At 40.7% G+C, this 24,484-nt stretch overlaps 1 protein-coding gene and 1 long non-coding RNA gene across 3 annotated transcripts in view; one reads left to right on the plus strand and one right to left on the minus strand.

The window, feature by feature from the left end:
* The window catches only part of LOC143434828 (uncharacterized), a 34,795-nt gene extending 10,903 nt beyond the window's left edge, over nt 1–23,892 (plus strand). Inside the window, exons 3-4 of the long non-coding RNA XR_013104626.1 lie at nt 18,412–19,080; nt 21,604–23,892. This is a non-coding gene — a long non-coding RNA (uncharacterized LOC143434828). The remainder of the gene's footprint in view (nt 1–18,411; nt 19,081–21,603) is intronic.
* Nucleotides 1–24,484, minus strand: part of Col4a3 (collagen type IV alpha 3 chain) — a 123,143-nt gene that overhangs the window by 33,468 nt on the left and 65,191 nt on the right. The window contains exons 14-32 of one of the 2 annotated variants that reach the window (XM_034521054.2): nt 21,629–21,691; nt 21,033–21,092; nt 19,675–19,719; nt 18,977–19,030; nt 17,238–17,279; nt 15,324–15,408; nt 15,000–15,035; nt 13,277–13,441; nt 12,655–12,747; nt 12,147–12,242; nt 10,983–11,053; nt 9,618–9,800; nt 8,233–8,401; nt 6,240–6,332; nt 5,496–5,597; nt 2,692–2,789; nt 2,119–2,269; nt 1,681–1,794; nt 502–669 (exon numbers count right to left, since the gene is read on the minus strand). In XM_034521054.2, coding sequence (XP_034376945.1) covers nt 502–669; nt 1,681–1,794; nt 2,119–2,269; nt 2,692–2,789; nt 5,496–5,597; nt 6,240–6,332; nt 8,233–8,401; nt 9,618–9,800; nt 10,983–11,053; nt 12,147–12,242; nt 12,655–12,747; nt 13,277–13,441; nt 15,000–15,035; nt 15,324–15,408; nt 17,238–17,279; nt 18,977–19,030; nt 19,675–19,719; nt 21,033–21,092; nt 21,629–21,691 — 1,888 coding nt within the window. Of the gene's footprint in view, nt 1–501; nt 670–1,680; nt 1,795–2,118; nt 2,270–2,691; nt 2,790–5,495; nt 5,598–6,239; nt 6,333–8,232; nt 8,402–9,617; nt 9,801–10,982; nt 11,054–12,146; nt 12,243–12,654; nt 12,748–13,276; nt 13,442–14,999; nt 15,036–15,323; nt 15,498–17,237; nt 17,280–18,976; nt 19,031–19,674; nt 19,720–21,032; nt 21,093–21,628; nt 21,692–24,484 lie in introns of those variants that run through there. The other variant, XM_076914918.1, reaches the window with a different exon arrangement.

The following is a 24,484-nucleotide window of genomic DNA, read 5'->3' on the forward strand; positions in this document are numbered from 1 at the left end:
CTGATAAACTAAAGGATTTCCACAAAAAAAAAAAAAAAAAAAAAAAAAAAAAAAGGAATCCAGACCCAGATGACTCTGCTAGTGAGTTCTATCAAGTGGTTCAGAAGTAGCAATACTCTTCATAAGCTCTTCCTGGAAATACTACAGGAAGGCCCATTCACGGCCTGTTCTCTACAAGGCCAATACTGACCCAAAGAAGACTGAGCCATCACAAGAAAACTACTGACCAATAGTCCTTGTGAATTTAAATGCGAAAAACCTCAACAAAACACCGGTTGGTATCTTATACAAAGATTACTTCGCAACAAAAATAAACCATAACCCAGCTAATTATAAAATGTAATGGTTCTACTTTCCCACCTTCCTGTCCCTTGATCCCCGGTTCCCTTAAAATTAATTTAGGAGGAATAATATACTAGCTAGAAGAAAAGGCATACAGTGTGGAAAGTCTCCTGAGAGGAACGCTGTGGAAGGAGACTTAAGAAGATAATGGCAGAATACCTGGTAATGACTGGAATCCTCGAGGTCCTCGATGTCCTTTTTGGCCAGGTGGCCCCATCTCACCCGGATGACCTGGTGCTCCTGGTGGTCCAGGCTCTCCAGGGACTCCAGACCTGTCCATGCCTGGGATACCAGGGTCTCCCTTTGGCCCAGTATCACCTCTTCTACCTACGTATGAATAGATGAATAGATAAATGATTGTTTTAACAAATGCCTTCTCTACCTGCTGCAACTGATTTATGCAATATTTTAGTGTTAATTGGCTTCTACGTAATGTTGGGTTAAACAGCACACTCATTGTTGTGTTTGTTTACTGCTTCCCTCTAGAAAATTCCCAAATCCCCATTGCTCTAGCATTATCCATTTCATAGGTCCTTCAGTGATGAAGGTAGAGCGGTTATGTCTATTTCTGAGTACTGCAGGTGCATTATGGGATTGTGCTTTATGCCTGTTTCCCATTTCTTTTACTGTAGACCTACTTAGCAGCTCCTGAGAAGTGAGCTCCTATATGCTCTGGAAACAGTGTCACTGTGATGATTAAGGTGTTAGCCAAGAGTTTATTTATGACAGGTAATCAGGACACTAGTCTACAGACACTAATGGAGGTCTAAAGAACTATCCCCAGGAAACCAGGTCAGGTTGAAAGGGTCCAAATAGGCAGGGTGTGTTTCACAGCAGCCTGGCTCACTTAGGTCTGTTTTCATAAACCTTAGTTTCATGTTGCTTATGAAGTAATCAACTACGTATTTGAATTTGTTAAACAGGAAACTTTGTATACATTGTCTCCATTTTAATCATCATAAAGTTACTGTTTCTTTATCTTATGGAAGTTTGAAAAGTAAACTACTGATTGAAGGTTTATGTATATGAGTGTATATTATTAACTCATCTATTTGTCAATCAACCTTTATCTTCTAATCTGTTGATGGAGTTCATATTTCCTTACTTAAAATTAACAAATCAACTCACTATATTAAGCTTGAGTCTCTTCCTATAACCAGTACACACTGTTATTTGGACTAGCCATAAAAGTCAGACTTACATTTCCAAAAGAACATGTCTTACAGAACAGTAGTCAGGACTTGTTGCTGGACAGTTGCCACCTTAAACAGCAAAATACAGAGCCAGAGGACTCATCATCTGTCTCCCTAGTTCCTAGATGGGAAACTTTGCTCCTACCTGGTTGCCCTTTTAATCCATTTAAGCCTGGAAGTCCTTGGGTGCCCCTGGGTCCTGGCATGCACCTCCCTGGGAGTCCTTTTGCTCCAGGTGGTCCAGACAGTCCTGGGTCTCCTGCAGTAGAGAGTCCAGGAGTTTGCTTAGTTGCCAAAGCCCAAGCAAGGCCCTAGAGCTGCTATCTCTTCATCTTTCTGTAACTTCACTTTCCCAAACCAGCCTATAGTCAATACCATCGGCATGCTTGTAGAGAGGACCCTCATGAAAAAGGAAAGACAGAAGGTAGAAGGAACATAGAGCAGTCACATTGAGTTAAAAAAAAAAAAAAAGAATTAGGCCTTTTTACTGATTTATTTACTGAGATACAAATACTTAGAGTCCCCCTAGAGCATCCACAGTGGAGCTCACTGAGAAGAAAGGTAATCACACTTGGCATTGTACCTGGAGGACCATCAGGCCCATCTCTTCCTGGAGTTCCAGGGAGGCCTGGGGGCCCAGGGAGTCCAATATCTCCATTTTCCCCGGAACTGCCTCTTTCTCCTGGAAAGCCTGGTTTTCCTGGTTCCCCAGGCCTGCCTACTGATGGTTCTCCCTGTAGCAGAGACATTAGGTTAGTGCCTCCCACAGAACGCTCCTCAATTCTACTTGCTAGGTGTGCTCTATACCCGTCTGCTCAGACACCACAGATCAGCAAATATTTTCCTTTCAAGTTTGGTCAACAATTTTGGTACTAAATGTTTAATGCCGCCTCAGGGTACACAGTCCACATCCATTGAAGAGAGTGCCCCAATATACTCTGAATGTTTATGAAGTCATTAATAAAGGGATAGAAATGCAAGTTTCCATAGGAACTTGAAAATTAGTGTCTACAAATAGACTAAAATAATCAATATCTTATTAACAAATATACTGACAATTTCTAATCCCCCAAGTATCTTGTCTGATAAGGGCTTTGCAGCTGCTGACTGCAATTGCCCCTCCCTGAAATCAGTTTGTGATTTAGTCTCTGCTTACCTTGGCTCCTGGGACACCTGGCCTTCCAGGAAGGCCAGGCTTTCCCATTTCTCCAGGGCAACCAGGTGATCCTTTCATTCCTGGGAAACATTGATCTCCTACAGAAAAGCAACAAACACCAGAGATCAGTCTTAAAGTTTCTGAGCAATATTTTCTTTCTCTCTCTCTCTCTCTCTCTCTCTCTCTCTCTCTCTCTCTCTCTCTCTCTCTCTCTATTTTTTGGGGGGGTGGAGTGGGGGACAGGGTTTCTCTGTGTAGCCCTGGCTGTCCTGGAATTCACTCTGTAGACCAGGTTGGCCTTGAACTCAAAAATCCACCTGCTTCTGCCTCCCAAGTGCTTCGATTAAAGGCATGCACCACCACTGCCCAGAATATTTTAAAATTTTATTTATTTATTTATTTATTTATCTAGGTTTTTCAAGACAGGGTTTCTCTGTGTAGTCCTAGCTGTCCTGGATTATTTATTTAATGTATATGAGTACACTGTAGCTGTCTTCAGACACACCGGAAGTGGGCATTGGATCCCATTACAGATGGTTATGAGCCACCATGTGGTTGCTGGGAATTGAACTCAGGACCTCTGGAAGAGCAGTCAGTGCTCCTAACCACTGAGCCATCTCTCCAGCCCCCAATATTTTTTTTATTAATTACATTTATGAGGCATCCAGGTGAACAGATACTTTGTATACAAATTTGGATGATGATTAAAACCAACTGATAAATTAGCAGTTAAAAACAAAAAACTCCAACTAAATTGAGTTTCAAGTCAAATTATATTGGCTTTGAAATTTGGTTCAATTACAAGAGGGGCGGGGGACAGACCTTAACCAATCAAAATGTATTGGGAGCCAACTCCTAGCAGAAAGTGGCTAGCCATCTCCAGACATATATTTGCAGGCCGATACTTTTCCACCCTGACAAGAGACTTGTTTTTCTAGCATGATATTTTTGCAAGCAGCCCATAACAGCTGAGCACATTCTGATAAACATCTTGTTTTTCTCAGACATATCCTGGACTTGTTTAGTGTCCCCAGCTGCAAGGCACTCGTGGTAAAGTTTTTCCAGCTGCACTCCCCTGCTTGTGCTTATATAGCCACAATTCTTTTCAATAAACGAGACTTGATCAGACACCCTGTCTTATCTCTGTTCTGCACGTCTCTTGCTTCTCCATCCCCACTCTCTCCCTTGCAGACCCCGTTGACTCACCCACAGGCCAGGTCCCAATGGATAAATCTACAACACAGTGTCCTGGTCCCCTAGCTCCTAAGCTACTCTGCTTCCCATACATTGCTGCCTTTGTCCAGAAATCGAATCCAGAGTTGCAAAACTAGTGTACAAATTATTGATGGATGGTCCAGGAAGGACTAGGCAAAATATGGGCCAGCCTCCATTATCTCATGGAGGAAGAAACAAGGAAGTTAATGTCAAAGCTGTTTTGGGATTATATTTTCATTTACTAAGTATTCACTCACATGAGCAGAACTGATGTGCACTAAATAGCCAACGATGACTTATCAACAAGAGATAATACATCAAAATGTTGATCATATGCTGACAATAAAAGCAATGGTGAAACAAACACAATGTTATCATAAAGCTCATAATGTTCTATGTCATAGTCCATACCCTGAGTTTTGCTTTTTTTTTTTTAAATCTAAATCCTGGACAGAATTTTGTTTGGTGTGCAGGATTTTGTTGGCTGCTCAGAGTAGCAGCTCCAGCTATTATTCAATATCTGCACCTGGAATTTTTGGAATGTTTCCTCTTTGATGAAAACAGCATCATATTTTTTTACTTGTCAAAAATATTTGTTTTATTATTTTAAAATTGTGTGTATGTATATGTCAACGTGTGCATGTGAGTGACAATGTCCACAGAGACCAGAGGCACCAGATCTCACTGGAGCTAGAGTTACAGACAGGTTCGAGATGCCTGACACTTGTTCTGGGTATAGAAATCCCATCCTCTGTAGGAGCAATATATGCTCTTACTGCTCAGCCATCTCTATTGCCTCCAGTGCAAGATGCCTGACACTTGTTCTGGGTATAGAAATCCCATCCTCTGTAGGAGCAATATATGCTCTTACTGCTCAGCCATCTCTACTGCCCCCCTCTGGCATCTTTTATTAAAGGAAAATAACTTCTCTAATTTATATCCACGCTCACAGGGAAGTCTACATTTTCATTTAATTTTGTTTGATGGTATGGAATGAATCTTAGCTTTCATTTGTGCTAAACACGCACTCTACTCCTGTATTAAATCACTATATTTGTGATTTAATAGTTATTTTCTTATTTAAAAAATGTGTGAAGTCTAGAAATATATGAATCTAAGAAGTACAGGATTAAATAAAAATTTCTTACGACCACAAAGAATTGGTATTACCTTTTTGGTGAATTACTTTCCAGTTTTTTTTAAGCATGATTGATGTGCTTGTGTGGTGCCTCAGTCTATAAAGTTCCCTGCCATGAAGCCTGACGACCTGAGTTCAATCCCTGGCACTCACATGGTAGAAAGAGAGAATGGTCTCCTGCAGTTGTCCTCTGAGTGCCATAACCCAATCCTTGATGGTACACAAAATCAGTGAGTTAAAATGTAAAAAGAAAAAAGTATGATTGAGATATTGTCCCATGAATCAATGTCAATTCTGTCTTTTCACCTGGCATTGTCCCAAGATTTCTGAAGGTCCTTGGAAAGCATTATTTTGGCAGTGTATCCTAGGTATTTCCTATTTTATTCACTATTCATAATTATAGCTTTGAAATATCCACAGTGAACCTTATTCTATATAGTCTTTAATTTACCCTTAGGTCCTGGAGGCCCTGGGAATCCAACTTCCGGAATTCCTGGTTCACCATCAGGTCCAGGAAGACCAGGAACACATTTTCCCACAGGTCCAGGCAAACCTTAAAAACATGTACACGCACACATCAGTGACTTTTCTTCATCTGTTTCCAAAAGAAACGTTTGTGTTCTTCATGCCCTTCCAGAGCTTTCTGGAAGTTATGTTAACATAACCTCAGCTTTTCTCCCTATTTCTGTGCAGTGACCAGAGGTGAGAAGCTGCTATGAATTTTAAAAATATAACTTCGTTCTTCAAAAAGGATCCTAGATACCTTGAACTCTATGTCTTCCTCTATAAGTACAATATTAAATTTCAAGTCACTTTAGCAAAGAAATCAAGTTTCCAATGAAGCTGCTGAGGGAAACACTCCGATTCATTGGGGGGGGGGTGTGTGGGGGAGCCATTGCTTGCTCTTCCACCAGAAGCCATGGGGATCATTCTGCTCTACAACCTCTGTAAGGAACTGTATCAGTTCTGTTTTGGAACTGTTAGATCAGGAGCACCAGAGACTCCCCTGGTGTGGGTAACCTCCAAGGACAGCAGGAAGCCCCCTGTCAGCTGGATTTTTCAGGATGGTTTCCACTTGTATTCTTTTACAGATCCAACAAATGTGATGTTTCCTTATAACGGGAGTCGTATTTTCTCAGGGAAGTAAGAGTGCCATCTGATGTCATGAACTCTACTTCACAACAGGGGTACTCACCAGGTAGACCTCTGGGGCCAGCCTGACCAGGGGGCCCTGGAGGGCCTGGGGGACCTAGAACTGGAGTTGATGTACTGGGTTCTCCTTTAAGACCTTAAAAAGAAAACATGATTGTGTGATTGGGTTGAGCATTACTGTGGGTTTTCACAGCAGCGGGAAGTACTGTGAGGGAGTTATAAACACAGCCCAAGGAAAATGAACAAATCTCTGTTTTTATGGAATGCAAAATTACCTTGGGGTAACCAGTCTGCAGAGATGTTTCTAATTGGTCTGCAAATATTTATAAGCATCTGTTTAAGTCCTGCTTTAATTCATAACCCAGAAGGCTGGTCTATTGAATCGAATATTGTTCCATAAATAGACACTAGGCATGGAGTTGGGGAACAGTGGTAGGGTACCAGTTTTTTGGATGGTTGGGAACATGAAAAGCTAGTGTGATCTATTGAACAAAACAGCAATTGTGACTCAGTGCTCTGGGCCTGGGTTTTAAGTTTGGCCCTGCTTGTTTGTAAGCTTCTTGAGTTTCGACACATTTCTTAGCCTCTTTGAGAAGTTCCTTGTCTGTCACTGTGGAAATAACGATTACCTGGCAGACATATACTGAAGGCAGTATTAACACAGTGGCCAATATTAAGCCATGTTTGTGATTAGTTATCTCATAGTCATATGTCATCTTTATTTTAAAAAACCTTTATAGTTCACAGTGTGTGATAGGAAATTTGATAATGTATTTTATGGTAATGAGGTCCATCATTTAGATTCATATTTAGAGAGAAGTAAAAAAAGTTTGGATGAAAGGTTAAAAGAAGTCAAGTAAGTCATGTAAAGGGCCAGACAGTAAATAATTTGAGTTTTGTAGTTATGATCTGTTATAGGAACTTAACTCTGCCATTGTGGGGCAGCCAGAGAGAACACAGAGTGTGGCTATATTCCATAACTTCATGTATGGACACTTTAACTAGGAGCTCATAAATTTTAATGTGCAGCAGAATGTTGTTAAAATTGTTTAAAATATGTTAAAAATTGTTAAAAATATCTGTTGTTTAAAAACATCAGAACCATTCTTAACTTTTTGACCACATAAAATGCATTGATGAAGCAAGCGTGCGGTGGCACGCGGCTTTGTCGCCTGCCACCAGAGGGCGGACGTGCCCGACTTTCCGAGTTCGAATCCTGCCTCCCCGGGTGAGTCTCAGCCAGTCTCATGGGGGAAAAAAAATGCATTGATGGGCTAGGCCTGAACTTCTGTCCAGATGCTAAATCCCTGGATTAAAACAACAGCCTTCAAAATAGTGTATTGGAAGAAATAAAACAAGTGAGTATCATAAAATTAGCTTTACATACATGTGGATAAAAGTATGCATTTGCTTGATGACAGATATAAATAGTATGGGATGGTACCCAAATCCTGGTGTAAACAGAGAATATGGAAGCCTGCTAACCATTGTTTAAAGTGATTGTACGAGGAATAAATGATCATACTGGCATTGCTTGTTGAAAACTCTCCATAATATGGACGCTATTTCTCCTGGACAGAGAATTACTTTCAGTAGTTGTAGGTCCTAAAAGTCACATGGACTTTAAAATTATTATCAATGACTGTTCATATAGCTTAGATATTTTCAAGTTTTGTTGGTAACCTGGAGTCACATATGCAAGGGAAGATACTTTTTCAGATCAAATTGTTGGCTTTTTGCCTCCCTTGAGTGTCTCATAACTGAGTTCTACTCAACCATTGGCATGGGTTCATTTTGTGTACTGATATCAGTCAGAGATACTGAGGGTTACAGGAAGTTTCAGATGAGCTGCCTGTGATGGGGGAGATGGAGTTTTTTTCTGTCATGTCTTTACTTGTCCCTTCCCAGTCTCTGGGAGGACATATTTGCGAGGAACACATTTGCATGTATATTCATTAGTTCTGAAGGAGCTTTGTTGGCTGTGAAAACTGTTCCCCACTTCATAGAAAAGCAAGACTGGAAAAAAACTAACCAACCGGCTTCTCCGGGTGGTCCCAGGGCTCCAGGGACTCCTTGGGCTCCCTTTGGACCTGGCTCTCCTTGAGGTCCATAGCCTGGTGGTCCAGCTGGTCCTGCAGGTCCCGGGGATCCAGGGGATCCAGGAGCTCCTGGAAGTCCCTGGTCCCCTTTCCTTCCACTCAGGGCCTGTGACAACAGGAACATGTTTGGTGATGCCTCAGTCCAGTATCTCTTTACCACAGTTAATACTAACTCAAATAGGGGGACCAAAGAGGCTGCCTGGGAGCCCCTGGTTCTGTAGATGTACCAGGAAAAACTGTCTACCATATCTCCATGCAGAGGAATCAAATTCATCTTGTTAGAGAGTCTGTAAGTGAGTGTGTATGTGTGTGCCTTAAACTTGCTTATCAACCTTCCCCAAACTGTTCTAGGTGAGATCTTTTTTATCAGATAAATCCAATCGATCTTTTGTAAATGTGGGAAAGCTGGCATTTTGTAAATTTGTTTGAACAAACTTCTCACCGGTCCATCGTGGAGGAGCTTTTTTTGTTACTCTATGACCTTTTCAGGTGGATGTGCGAGAAATTCTATCTCATAAAAAGAATACAATTTGCATAAACTGAAATATCTTGAACATTTTATCTTTTTACTTGACTACCATAGCCTTCAATATCATATCTTTTATGCATTTACTAGAAGACTAGGAATGACCCCAGAAGTGTTTACTAAAAGTTTCCCTTGCTACTCATTCTGTTCTTTCCATTTCCTTTTCTTCTTTTCAGCTCAGTTCCTCTCTCATGTTTTTGAGACAAGATCTCACATAGCCCACGTTGGCTTAGAGTTTCCTATGTAGCTGAGAATGGCCATGAACTTCTGCTGTCACAGTCTTCATACTTGGATTATGGGCGTGCACAACCATGGCCAGTTTGTTCACTGTTGAGGATCAAATCCAGGCCTTCCTATGGGCTAAGAAGGATGCTGCCAACGGATCCAGAGACTACTCTGATTTTTTGGCTCTTTTCCAGGAGTTCCTGGAGGTCCCTGGTCCCCCTTTCCTTCCACTCAGGGCCTGTGACAAGAGGAACATGTTTGTCCCAGGAAAAGAAACACCTGTTAAATGCATGAAAGATACAATGTTTAAGGCTATAGGAGTCAAATATACTTGATCCACATATTGAGATATGAGCTGTGGACCAGCGTCAGCGTAGAGTCTCAACTCTAAAAGGAGCTTATTTATTTGGTCAAAATACTGTAGATATTTGCTTGGTTTATTACTGTTATTTCAAAGATGCCTTGTGTTGTCTAGAGTGGAAAATTATGTATTTTTGACAATCATGTTGTCTCTTAATTTCTGAGCATTTACGACAGGGTGGGAAATGGGAAAGAAATCTTAAATACAAACCGGTTCACCCCTAGGTCCTGGTGGTCCTTTCGCTCCTGGACCTCCAGGAATTCCATTGAGGCCTTTTCTCCCAGGTAGGCCTCTGATTCCAGGATCACCTGGATCACCCACTTGCCCCATGGGTAGAGGTGTGTCCCCTTTGTCCCCTTTAAGTCCTGGATGCCCTTGGTCACCTGGGAATCCCTATGATGATACAAAAGTGAGTCAGCCTGCTGTTTAGGTAGAACTGTCCTTGGTCAGTTTTAAAAACATTATTAATAACAGTGTTTTAATTTTAATAGACATAGATTTAGCCCTAAATGTATTTAATATTTACTTGTTGAAAGATATATGTAGTTGTGACTTTATATAAACTATAAATACAAAATATATATGTACTGTAAAATATATGTTAGAGATTGATTAGTTATTGTAGCTCTGGATGAGGAGACAGCTCAGTATCCATTCCACAGAGATGACCCATGTGCCATCATTAGTCTCTGAATCTTTCTTCTGCCGTAGAGGTTAATACTAGAACATGGATATCTCTTGGCATATATTACTTTTGTTTCAGGGAGTTGATTTTTAAAACAGGGCCTTAAACTATAGACCAGGATGAGACTGAAGACACAAAAATTCTTTCTCAGTATCTGGTGTTAGGATTTCAGGCATAAGCCACCAACCTTAACTATTAATACAAACTTCTTGTCCCACAAATATAATGTCAAATATCTTATTTATTTTGTTTTTTGACTTCCCAAATGGAAAAAGAAACCAGTTAGACAATACAAATAGTAATTACTTCGATGTGACATAGTAGTAGAAATTCTACATGTTATACCATCATCATGATTCAGAATGTGTTTGAGTGTTGGTCAATTCTAACATGTGTCTCTTAGTTATCAAACATAACTTTTCTGATTCACTATGATAATGAATAGAATTAATAGCAGGATTATATAATATAGTATAATGATATAAGATTAGTAATATTAATAGAGGTATAAACTACATACCATAAAATTGATCACACACACACACACACACACACACACACACATCAGTAAAGTTCAATGATATTAACCATACTCAGCATCAAAGCATCTTCATTGCTCCCCAGATTCCCTCAAATCCATCTAGAGTCAATCCCTGTTTCTGCAGTCAGCTGGACAATGATCTAATTTCTACCTCTGCTACCATTAAAAATGGCATATGGGTCAATAAGTTTACTAATTTGCTCATTGAATCAACGAATACTTATGAACCACCTTCCAGCTTCTGAATTAAAGACCTCCACTTTGCCATGGACTACAGACAGACTTATGTGTGGTGCAGAGCCCTCAGCCTTCCAAGCTGAAGCTAAAGTTTAGAACCATGAAATCTTACTGCAAATCCTGGGAGACCTGCACTTCCTGGGGACCCTGGATTTCCCTTCATACCAGGCGCGCCTCGTCCTCCTGCAAAGCAATTTATTATGAGCTGTTGAACAGAGCAGTGCAGTGTACAGAGAAAACATATTTCCTTGTGAGGATAGAAAGACAATTTCCAGCCTAAAACATCTATGCAGTCAAAAACTGTCAACTGGAACACTTAGATCCTGGCTTCCTAGCCCCCTCTCATCCTTGTAATTTTAAGGACATATATATTGATTTTTCTTACATATGCTCATTGAAAGAAAATTACACAGAAGACAATGAAAACTGTAAATCTACCATCAGAAAGACAATATTTGCTCAATTCTGGGATATATTGTACATGTTTACATTCATAAATTTATAAGGCTCATGTAGATACTGTTTTAGAATCATACAATATACATGCAAATAAATGTAGATGTATAGATTCACTGTAAGATCTCTTTGATTATTAACTGGCTAGGCTATCCGTTGTGTTTCAGCTAACTGTGGCTTTTAGACTTCTAGGTTGTGTTTTCAACTTTTAGCCATTGTCATCAATGCTAAGCAAGTATCTGCAGATATTTAGTTCTCCAAATGTGCAAGTCTTTTGTCTGTCTTAGAGATGGAAAGCTAACATGGCTGATGATGTGTTTCCCCTACAAAAAGTTGTAATGACCTAATCTTTTAAATAAAAATCCTTCTCATGAAAAGGACTTATAATTCTGAAGAGTACAATAGGCTAGAGGAGAGCGCCCAACAGGCTCGCTCTTGAATGTGCCCTTCCGGTTTCCTTACCTACCACTGTCTCCCTCAGAGCTGTGGACATATGTGGCTGCTATTTTTTTCATTGCACTGGAAGACCATATATGTCCCCAACTCTCTCAGAAGTGGGGCTAGAAAGAGCTGTGTGTTTGGCAAGGTAGTTTCTGCATTTTATCTGCAAGTCCTTGTAGGACTCTCTTTACCAGTCCCAGGGGTCTTGCAAGAATTCAACTAATAGCAGGCTTATGAGATTTTGGCCGACTTCATGGGTCTTCAGAACTCTTTCTTTAAATTCATTATGACATCTAGGCAACCTAATACTCTCTTAAATGTCTCAGTACACTTATTTTCTGTCTTGACAATGCTACATTTTCATTCAAGTTGTCCATACCTGGGATTCCTTTGACACCATCTAATCCTGGAGATCCTGGGACTCCAGGGGGCCCTGGGAAGCAGTGGCACTCGGTGCATGGACTGCCTGCTTCTCCTGCAGTGGAACAGCACATGTGTTGCTTGCCAGCTACACAGAGTGGTCAGAAAGGACAGGTACTCCCCACCCACCAGCTGTTATTTAAACAGTTCTTTTTTGTTGTTATTGTGAAATTAATCATTGTTTGCGTCAATTCACAATCCCATGTATGATAGATACTGTCTTGTGAGCTATAACTTTTTGAGAGAGAAAAATCTAAGAATCTACACGAAGCATCCCCTGTCTCAGTTTTTCCTTATGTTAGTAGGATAGACTCTTACTTTAGACTTGGCCAGCAGTTCACTGCATGTTAAATGGACTACCACTTGACAGATAAGTAAATACTTCTAGGTAATTTGTTTGGAAAAGAAGTCATTTTCTGACTTAAGGGGAAAAAATCTGTGAAGCGGTGATGGGCATGGACTTTTACCTTTGGGTCCATCATCTCCTGGAACTCCTGGGGGTCCTGTATTGCCTGGCGCTCCACGGTCACCAGGTGGACCTGGCTGAAAAACAATGTCACCTAGGAAAAGACACCATCAGAGATCAGCTTTTTATGGGGGGGAATATCCTGGGGAGGTCTAGGGATGTAGCTCAGTGGTTAGAGTGTATGTCTGATACACATGAGATGCATGAGGACCTGGATTCAATTATCAACAGTGAAAAAACACAAAAGGAACAAACAGAAAAATAGAATACTACCAACATACACACACACACACACACACACACACACACACACTCCATTAATTTTTGTGTTTTTCCAGAAAGCAAATTTTAAAAACACATATGATAATTTTACATGCATCTCTTCCATCTTTCTGGTAGAAGATGAGCCTTTTGAAGTTTATCCACAACTGAGAAAACGCATGCTGACCAGCTCTTACAAAGATGTACTGTTATTTTATGGTCCATTTTCTAGGACTATACTACAGGCCCATGCTCCTGTGCCTGAGTTTAGATGGGCTTGATGTAGTTGTTCTTTGGAAGTTCTATTGTACCATCTATCACAGAGAAATAGAAACCTGACCAGCTCAGTTTTATATATTTACCTGGAAGTCCTGGAGGTCCTGGTGGGCCTGGTGGACCTGGTGAGCCAGGACATCCCAGTGGTCCAGGAGGGCCCATAGTGTCTTTTCCAGGCGGTCCTCTCTCCCCTTTGCTCCCTTTCAAGCCTGGCCATCCCGTGGGTCCTCTGAGCCCAGGCCTTGACAGTCCTTGGAAGAAAGAGTCATTCATTTGTCATGTTTTAATTTTTCTACTGATGAATATGCTTATTTTTTAGTTCAAATTAGAATGATAAATTGTTATTTATGGGAGTTGTACAGTTGGAAACTACATCACGCATGTCAAACAAAACAGTGAATATCCTTCCTTTCTTGGTAGCCTTGTTACATTCCATTATATTAAGACAAAGTGCAAAATCATTCCGACGAGATGACTCATGTGATTTATTACAAGGAGCTAAGACTGAGTCTGGGATGTGCTGTAGGCTTTATGTACAAGAACTTGTGAGGAGTCCCTGCATGGGTGTTATTTTATAGATTTATTATTTTAATTAGAGACTAGAGGATGCTTAATATTGGCACTCTCAAACAAGAAAGAACAAGTTGCAGTTAAAATGTATTCCCACCATGAAAGGATGAGGAAGGCAGGCATATCTGCATACAGATGCTAAGTTAAATGGTATAGATTCAACTCCAAGTCAGCAATGTTTCAATTTTGAACTTCTGCCTCATAAACAATTGAACTATTAAATGGAGCGGTATCGCTATCTTAACAGCTGGGAAACCAGCTGTGGTTGCTAGTAAAGCCTAAAGTCAAATCCTAAAGCTAATCCAGATGGTTATCTGCTTCAGAATCTTGTGATTTTCTGTTCACCTTCTTCTTAAAGGAGGCTATGCTTTCCTTAGGGGCCTGGAATGGAGAAGGAAGTCTTGACTCTTTATTCAGATGTCTAAAAACAATACCCTGTTGCTCATTTCAGCTTTGGGAGATACCACCATTAAAGTGTATACATGAGTGTATATACATGTGTGTATGTAGCTGATATATACAGGCACACTACTGGTTGATTTCTGTATGCATTAAATTTTTTTCCTTTAAAAAGAACATGGCACAGTCAAGAGGGATGGGTTCTTAAGAATGCTATTTTTTTTTATCTCCTGGAAGGTGAATATTAAAATGGCTCAGAATTAAAAATGTAAAACTTTACAGAAATAGTGCTACGTTTGGTGGCATACACCCTTAATCCAAGCACTCAGGAAGCAGAGGCAGGTGGATCTCTCAGCTCTGGGCCAGCCTGGACTATGGAGTGAGTTTCAGGATAGTCAGGGCTACACAGGGAAACTCTTTCTTGCAAAACCAAACCAAACCAAACCAAACCAAACCAAACCAAACCAAACCAAACCAAACCACACCACACCACAACAACCACCACAACAACAAATTTACAGAAAAGTATAATTTAGGTATCTTTGTGGGTCTTGTATTATATAATAAAACTGATTACTTTCAACCAGTCTACTTGCTGTGACATCAGTGTTCTGTATCCTTGTACCACCTTTGAGAATCAGGGTTTCAGCTCATACTCTAAGCTTACACTTAAAACCATTGAGAGTTACTTCATCAGTTTGTCTTAACACCTGCAACTTTTCCAACGTAGGCTACAATCAAGAAGCTAGGAACTCTATTTAGTTGCAATAAATGAAAAATTTTCTCTTATAAGTAATATGAACTTACAAGAACAGTATTAAAAAGAAAACACAGACATACCAGGACTTCCAGGAACTCCAGGGGGACCACTTGGACCTGGGAACACACCACGTCAGTTAATTGCTTGCAAAATTATAGGTGTTCCCCTGTGCACTTTTAAATTTGATTACGATGTCATTGTAGTTATCATTCAATTTTTTAAAAGTATACCTCTTACAAAATTTTCGTGTAAAATATAAAAATTGGAAACACAGAAAATATCTCCCCTGATGTAAAGGAAGACTTCTCCCTTCCTTTCCCTGAAACTGTCATAGTTCTGTAAACACTACTCATCACCTTGAAAGAACCATGATGATAAAGGCTTTAGGAAGAAATGTATCTTACCCTGTGGGCCACGAGCTCCTTTGGGCCCAGGTGGGCCTGGCATTCCTTTATCTCCCTTTTTCAGGTATGCATCATAATATTCTGTCTTAAAGGAGAAGGCAAAGAATAAATAGGCAGGAGAGCTGTTGGTGGAATGCTCGCCAACTCCATTTACTTCAGTCTTTCCATGTTGGCCTAAAGGAGAATTTCCTTGTTTACCTGAGTTCAAAGGTTTTTATATTAGCAGGTATATAGTAGTCATGCCCATACAAGTGAATAAATGTATAGACAAAGAAGACCTTTCTGATATTATTATATATTTTATGGGCTTTCAGCTCGAAATGATATTTAAGTTAATTACATTAAAAAAAATTTTTTTTCTGGATCAGACTCAAACTCAGGGCCTTGTAAGCACTGGACCACTGAGCTATGTTCTTAGCCCTAGAAGTACATTTTTCAAAGGATGTGACTAAACTAATACATTTGCATATTTGTTAACTTAGAAACAAAGTAACAACCACCTTTATTTAAGGCTCGCAAATAAAATCACAAATGTTATCAGTAACAAGGCCATAACAGTGATCATCATAAATTCTACAATGTTAGGTGTGCACCGGTGGGGTATTTGACTATGCTACAATTTATGATGTCACAAAAGAAAAGTAGCCCATCACAATTTCCTAGCAAGTCCATAGAAGCTTTTTGAGGGGTGACTTGCCTCTGAAACAGAAATATACATATTTTTTGGGACCCACTCTACATTTATGTAGCCTAGGGAGGGGGTCTGAGAACTACATTAAAATAAAGACTTATTTTATGTATATGAGTGTTTGCTTGTATACATGTATTGCACCACTCATGTGCCTGATACCCAGAGGTTGGAAGAGGACATCGGATGCCCTGGAACTGGAATTACTAGTGGTTATGAGCCACCATGTTTGTGCTAGGGGACAAACCCAGATTCTTGGCAAGGACAAGTGCTCTCAACTGCGAAGCCATTTTTTTCAGCAGCTCACTTATTTTGTGTGTGTGTGTGTGTGTGTGTGTGTGTGTGTGTGTGTGCATGCATGTGTGTGTATGTGTGTATGTGCATGTGAGTGCAGATTCCCAAAGTGGCCAGAAGCTCAGAACCTCTGACACTGGGGTCCACAAATGATTATGTGCTGCCCAGTGTCGGTGCTAGGAACTGAACTCCGGTCTGCTGAAGGAGCAGCAGACACTCTTAACCTCTGAACTATCTCTCTAGCCTTGAGAACTACACTTTTAACAAGATGTATCCATGACATCCTAGGCCATTTTTACAGCTTGTACAACTAGACACAGAAACTCTGCTCAGCACATTGGATATGAGACCCACTGCTTTGGAGAAATGAGCAGATGTCAGACCTGAGAGCCAGCGGCCCCTCTCATTCTTCTTATGAGGCCTGCAGTGTCAGATTCACCTCTGTGTTGGGCCCTGCAGTGTTCCCTGTGCATGGAGCTTGGATTGTAGGGACCGGTTCTTGATGACCTGCATTAAACCTATGGCCGAGCTCTGGCTGCCTGATTTTAGAAGTGGGCCTTGCAAAAAGAAGGACCAGGCTCTTTAATTCCTCGGTACCCTGGCTGTCTTCAGAAGCAGCCTTTTTATTCCACCCTGAGAACACAGGGTCACCTTGGGTAAATTGAGCCTAGGCCATGTTTTTTGTTTTGTTTGTTTATTTTTATTGTTCAGAGTTCAAGATGGGCTTTATTAGTGCATTTTAAGGGCCAAACATAATCAAATTGAAATATTTATCCATTGTCAAAGATGTAAATAATAGCCACAACTAATTTTTGCCCTGCCAAAATGTAAATGTAAACACTCTCATATTCATCCCAACAGTTAATGAAAAATGGTGATTTAAGTACTTAGAAGAACTTAACTCTGACACTGTTATCTCTAGTTACACTTACTGGACCAGGAAATCCTGGGGGTCCAATGTCTCCTTTCCATCCCTAAATTGAAAGATAGTTACAGGTAAGTATGAAAGCCCAGAGTAACATAGTTAAAAAAACAAAATACAAGTTTGGACTGTAAGTTATGTCAATGTAGTATTGTTTAGGCATAATGCAAGCCAGATTACAGGGTTTGTAATTGCCTTGAAATCATATTCCTGGAGAACCTTTGTCTATAAGTTTTGTCTTACAAGGCTGGGAAGAGGTGAATATTAGCCTGCCTGTTTTCCAGGTCTTCTTTAAACTGCCACCACGTGGTCACATGCCTTGCATGTCCACATTGTCACACGGATTGTCATTGTAGGATAGCCAGGCCAGAGTTGTAGTTAAAGCCTAGTGTACCCAACCTCCTTTGTTTCAAGAGGGCAATCCAAAATTCTCCCAAGAATATTATTAAAAGACAAACTTTGTACTTGAACATACATCTTGGCATATATGAATTATTTGTGAACACCTGCAACATATCAGAAGTAGGTGGTATGGAACTATACAACTAGTTGATTGTGACTTTTTAGGGACACATGACCCAGATGAGGCTCCAGGGTCCAAGCCTACACTTGGCCCCAGATGACCAGATGGATCCCTGCTATGGTGGGTCTTTTCTGATAACCCGTCACAGGGAGTGATTCTTCACTAGAGAGGCCTGAGCCAGCCAGCCGCAGCTTCTACTAACAGCTAGGATTTTTTTTCTGGCTCTTATTATTATTTTGCTTTCGAGCATTTAAAGAAATGTGATATTTAAAAAGATTACAAAGGCCTGTCACTTCTTTTCAGACTACTATCAATTATCAACAAAGTAAATTTATATTACTCCATGGAGAAATCTCTGTTTAACACAAGAGTCAGCAAGCTTGCTTTACAAAGGCACAGACATCACCATGACAACAGCAGTGCTAGAAGCAGAGGAAAAGACCCAAGAGGAGAAGTCTTTTTCCATAGGACTGTCAGAATGTCTGGTTCCTATCAATAATTCTTACTTCTGATATTTATGGAGTCATTGCTGGAAACTTAAAACATCTCATTTGATGATCCTCTTAGCTTCCCCGCCAATAAGTCACAGCTTTTAATCTCAATACTTGGTTAACAAAAACATAATATGTTCTTTTTTTTTTTTTTTTTTTTTTTTAAAAAGCAATACACATGGGCAGACGAGATGGCTCAGTGGGTAAAGGTGCTTGCCACCAAGCCTGATTATCCAAGTTTGATTCCTCAAATCCACATGGTTGAAGAGAGAAGCAACCACCACAAGTCGTCCTCTGACCTCCACAAGTGGGCTCTGGTTTGTGTGCCTTCCCACAATAAATAAAGAAAAGTGAGATGAAAAGCAGTACATACAACCACAAGAAAAATCTACAGGCAACTGAAATTTCCTGGGTAAAGACAGGAATGGATCAGACAGCCTGGAAGGGATCAACGGGGAAGGAGAAACACCTGCAAAAGCCTGGCATGTGATAGGTACCCCACAAAAGACAACCTTCTCATCTGTGAAGTGGGACTCACACCCGTTTTCCAGGAGCGACTTTGGGATCAAGTAGGAGTATCTGAGCAGCTGGGCAGATAACGTACTTAGTAATGCCGACGGCTTTCATTATATGCTCAAACCTCAGAAGACAGACTTGAAATGTTTACTCCAACTCAGTGTCAACTAACGTAGGCATTGCCCAACCAGCTGGAAAAGGCTAAAGATGGGATGTTACCTTAAAGCCGTCTTCACCCCTCAACCCAGGAAAGCCCCTGTTGCCTTTGGCTCCCTGTAGAAAAAGATAAACGGACAGCAGATCAGAAGACACGAGTCAATTGGGTTTGTATTGAAGCATGTGCAGTCTGAACTTACTTAACTCTTAAATATTTGAAAATTATTTTCAAAATCCACATAAAATAGCTGTACAAACATTCTGGTATTCAATGAATATTATGAGATCACACTGGTTGTGATAGATATAATCGCTATATTAGATTGTGTACTTGGTGTATTGATCAGGGCAGGGAGCTAGCACATTTACCCCTGAAATTGTTTAATTTCATTAAAACCCCCCTTAGCTATTTTCAAGTAGACAGTACACCGGTGCTGATTATAGTTACCTTACTGTGAGACTGTGCCTGGAAGTAAATGTAACACCTGCACTCACAGACTAACCACTTCCTGTCCCTCCAACTAACCACGATTCCCAGCCTCAGGCATCCACACTGTCTCTGAGAGATCAGCTTCTGTGGCCACCATGTCTGAGAAGATCATGATGCACTGGTCTTGTTTTAAGGGTGTTTAGCTGATCTTTCCACAGTGAGTCTGTAGAGTATAGTGTAGTTTTTCAAAGCTGAAACTGCCGGAAGCCTCTCAGCTAACCCTCCTCCACTGTCGCTGCTACTTCCACGATTATCAACAGGCATGTCTTACCTCAGTGCCAGGGAAGCCAGGGGCACCATCTTTTCCAGGTTTTCCCTAAAACAAAAACACTTACGTTAACGAACATGTTAGGTTTAGTAAATATAGAAAACGTCTATGTTATATTCTCCTTTTAACACGGGACAAGAAAGCTTCAGGGAGCTTCCTCACTGACTGTTGGGTTTTATAAGGCAAGCCTCCTAATCACTGAACAGCAGTGGGCACCTTGTACCAGGGAAGGTAGAAGGTGGAAGGCAGGCAGGGTCAGTGGTTAGAGTTAAATCGAGGGAGAAAAGATGTTAGTTAAATCTTGAGTGGAGTTCTGGAAAGAAAACTGGGGAAGCACCAAGCAGAGAGTCCAAAAAGGGAGTTAGAAAGAAGAAAGTGTTTGCGAAGTATTGCTTTGAAATGTAATTTCTTAAATTCTAGATAAATATTTAAATATCTATGTATCTATATGTTTCTAAAGCATATTGTAGTGTCTTGGCAGACATGATTTTCAGATAAAGTACTCTGCTATGGACCCTTTCTGATAGGAGTAAAAATCAGGCAAGCTGACTTATTTTTCCTAGAATACCCCTTCTCCACTTTCTCCTCCTGAATGCATGCTTTTTAGAGTTTCGACATGCTACATTGGTTTAAATCTTCCCAAATGGAGCTGAGTGGGAGGAACTGGGCCCTGTTGTGTCTGTTCTCAGCACCCCACTTATAGACACACTATCCCCTATTTCCTTTGGGAGTGTTCTGTCTTCACTCTGACTGGCCCTGGTGAGCTGTCACTCACAGGAGCTCACTGACTAGCCAATCAAAGATCTTTCCCCTTTGGCCACAGCCATTGTTGTAGAGCAAGACAAATGAGCAAGCTAGGTCAATCTGATCCTGAGCCCTCTGTGCGTGTGTGTGTGTGTGTGTGTGTGTGTGTGTGTGTGTGTGTGTGTGCACGTGCGCGCTCACGTGCGTGAGTGCGTATGGCTGTAGTTTTTCCTTAGATGTCATTAGCATGAAGTTGTCTGGGCCTCTACCTCATTCCTTGCACCTTTTCACTGACAACCGTCATTTGCTGGACAGAGTAGGGCTGGTGTCCTACTCTGAGTAGAAGAGCAGAAGTGAACTGGAGAAAGTCCTGCCCCAACTTTCAGTTTCTGAAGTCCCTGAAGTTTGTTTTAGTCTTTCTAGATAAAAATAATTGCACCTACCAAAACTTAAATACATTAAAACAAGCAAGCAAGCAAGCAAGCAAGCAAGCAAGCAAGCAAGCAAGCAAGCAAACAAACGAAAATTCAGCTAGATGGAGTATCTTACTCTGTAACCCAAAGAGTCCCAAGCTCTGCCTTTCCTGGGTTGCACATGCTGCTGAATTGCCACCTTACCCGAGGACCAGGCTCTCCAGGTGCGCCCTTTTCTGATCCATAGGAGTCTCCAGGTGGCCCCTGTATGATTGGAGTTATAAAGTGCCTTAGAAATGACTTATTTTTTAATTGATTAAAAATAGTTTGTTCCTTCTATTGGTCATATTTAAAACTGAATAATCTAAAAAGGAAATTTATAATAAGAATTAGTTTTAAATAGATGTGTAAAAGCCGGAACTGTAGGCAGGTCACACATAAAAAGTAGTGCAGAGATTTCTCCCAGAAATAGAGGCAAAATCTAGAACATCCCTGGGCTTTGTGTTTTAGTGAATATCAATATTTAAAGGTTGAACATTCATCAAAATATAGATGAAGATTGACCAAACCGAACTCGGTGTGTTATTGATAAAGAATAAAGCATGAAGGTGGTAGGGGCATAGTCAGGGGGTGGGGGCGGGGTCAGAGGAGCAGCGGGAGTGGAAAGGGAAGTCGTGGGTGGATATAATCAAGACAATGTATTGGTGAATAAAATTGTCAAAGAATAAAAATATCCTTAACGATAGGAACTAAAGTTCTGCTTTCTGTGTCACAGGAACAAAATGACTGAAATGACCTACCGATGGTCCAGGAGGTCCAGGTTCACCGCTCTCTCCTTTATCTCCTTTCTCTCCCTTGAAGTCCTGCCATAAATACAGTTCAAGGCCGTTATCACAAACCAAGCAAATTAGATGAGGCCAGTCGCATTTAGAAATACCTTCTGTCCAGTGAAATAAGGCCTGAAAACCAGCACTGGGTCTCGTGACAACAGCCCAGTGGTTCTTCTTCTTTCCCATCACTCTCACTTTATACATGAGCTCACATTAATACTGTTGTAACCTTTAAAAGAAGAAGAGTCCTTTGTGTATCCCCAGTAGGAATATACTTTGTCAGTTACTGTTACATCTGCCAACCAATAAGTGTGTAAGGTCAGTGTCCTAAGCACTGTCCCTAATCGTCCACTACAATAAATTGAAATGGATAACACAGGAAAACCAAACATCATATGGTATTTGTTAGAGCTTAGACTTCTAAACTCTTTAAGGTCAGAATGTAGTTATGGTTAGTTTTGATTTTCAAAACAGTTTCGTCACCTTTGGGGGAAGCTGTGCTATGTCCTTAATTAAAATGTGTTTTGTGCTTGTGAGGTAGCTCTGGAGAAGACCTGGGCCCTGGATCCCTGGCACCAGTAGCCCCACCCCAAAGATCAGACAAGGATTCTCTCAGTGTGCTGTCAACTCTTAAACAACAGTACTAATCTGGGGACAAAGTTTAAACTCACCCATCTATGGAATGAAAAAGATCAAGAATATTCAAATAATCTACTGTTTCCTGCCCTTCAAGGGCAGGGTTGCTGTTGGTTGCTTTTCTGTGTACCTTCTGTTGTATCATTGGTGCCAAGGGTGTACGAGATGATGTCGAAAGAACTTCACTGAGTATTTGAAGCACTCCAAAAGGCAGCTTCTTAATTTATGAATCTTGGGAAAGCAGGGAAGAAATTTGATCTCTTGGGAAAGACACTGTTCTGAGAGTTGAATCTCTACACCTGTGTGTATGTGTTTTTAACAATAAAGCATGGGCCAAGAGTGCAAAAAAGAGAGAGGATCCTTTGGATCAAATTACATTATATTTATTTACATTATTATATTTATTTACCTACTAAACCAGCTTTCTGTTACAGAACATTCATTTCTAGTATAGTAAGACATTCATGTCTTACACATTAAAATTGCTTTTTTGAGAATAACACTTTCGTGTTCAGATGCTGTTGTGAGGAATTGACTCAGGTTCATGTGAGCTGTTATCCCACTTAGTTGGTCACCTCCTACCTCCTCCAATATCTGTATTCTTTAGAGAACACTACTTTTTCCAGCTCATCCCATGCCCCACTCCTGTCAAGTCAAGTATTTAAGATATAGATTTTGTAAACATAAAAAGTACTAATTTTTTTAAACAATGATGCTTTAGAGCTCATTAATTCACTTTTTCCTAATGGTCTTTGAAGAATTCAGTTGTTTTCTTCAGGCCATTCTTCCCAGTCTTCAACTTTTTTTTTTTTTTTTTAATTTTATATCCCACCATGATTTCTCTGAACTCCTTTGAGTTTTGTTCTGGTCATTTTCACTATGTACAGGCAGATGGCGGCTATAGGACTTCTTAGTATAAAGATAATATTCTAAGACTGGCAGAGGTGATGGTTGTCCAGCTCAGAGAACATTGAAAAGCCGCTCAGTTGACCATAAACGAGGGAATATTATAGCCTGTATATTATGGTACAAAAATTGTTAAAAACTAGTTATAATTAAAACCCATGGGGTATACTTTTGAAAGAGCATATTTTATGTTTAAATCATGTCTCAACTAAATTATTATCAGAAGCAATTAAGTATAATTTTCAAAGAGGGGAGTTTGAGCTTCTCCATTACTTTGCTACTATTTGAATTCTTTATTTCTTCCCCCTCCCAGACTTTCCAAGTGCAGGCTAGTGGCTGAATTGGTGTGTGGTACTGTGTATTAATTTCCCAAGCATTTGGTTCAGATCCATATCCTGGTCCTTTTATGCTGGGAGCCAAGACTTCCTTCTTCCTGAGAGAGCACATGTCAGTTAAGTAGATAGCCTGATTTAAGGAAGACCTTATCAGCTTTCCTGCCTGGGAGAGAAAATTAGCAACTTGAGCCTAACAGATGTTTTAATGCCCTCTTGCTTGAGAAAGTGGTTTGGGCTAAGGAATGCTTGCAAGAACTTAACAATTACCAGATGGCCCTGGACCCGGACCCTCCTCCCTGCTTGCCTTTATAAAGACAACCCGAACAATAAAGATTCAAGCATTTGATCAGACATTCAGACAGGTGCTTCTTCCTTGTGTTTCTTGTTCTATCATTCTTTCGCCCCCTTCTCTAAGGTCTTGTCAAATCCCCTCCGGCCGGGGCACTTTTAGCCATCCACTATAGGAACAAAAAGCAATCCATCTCAAAAAGGACATGGAGTAGTGTTCTTGATGAAGACTGGGTGTGTCCTTGAGGTTACAGAGGCCATGCAAAGGGTCCCATTAGATTGTAGTGCTCCTCTACTCTGCCTATAGGGCATTGCCATCCTATTGTATCAAAGCCACACATACTGTGTAAGGGATAATGAGTGACCACCCCACCTAGGGACCCATCCCATTTGCAGATACCAAACCCAGACACTATGGCTGATACCAAGAAGCACTTGCTGACAGGAGCCTGGTATAGCTGTCCCCTGAGAGGCTCTGCCAGAGCCTGACCAATATAGATACAGATGCTTGCAGCCAACCATTGGACTGAGCACAAGGTCCCCAATGGAAGAGTTAGGGGAAGGACTAAAGGAGCTGAAGGGGATTGCAACCTCATAGGAAGAACAACAATATCAACTAACCTGACCCCCCAGAATTCCTAAGGACTAAACCACCAACAAA

Source organism: Arvicanthis niloticus, chromosome 17 (assembly GCF_011762505.2).
Source record: "Arvicanthis niloticus isolate mArvNil1 chromosome 17, mArvNil1.pat.X, whole genome shotgun sequence".
Lineage (NCBI taxonomy): Eukaryota > Metazoa > Chordata > Mammalia > Rodentia > Muridae > Arvicanthis > Arvicanthis niloticus.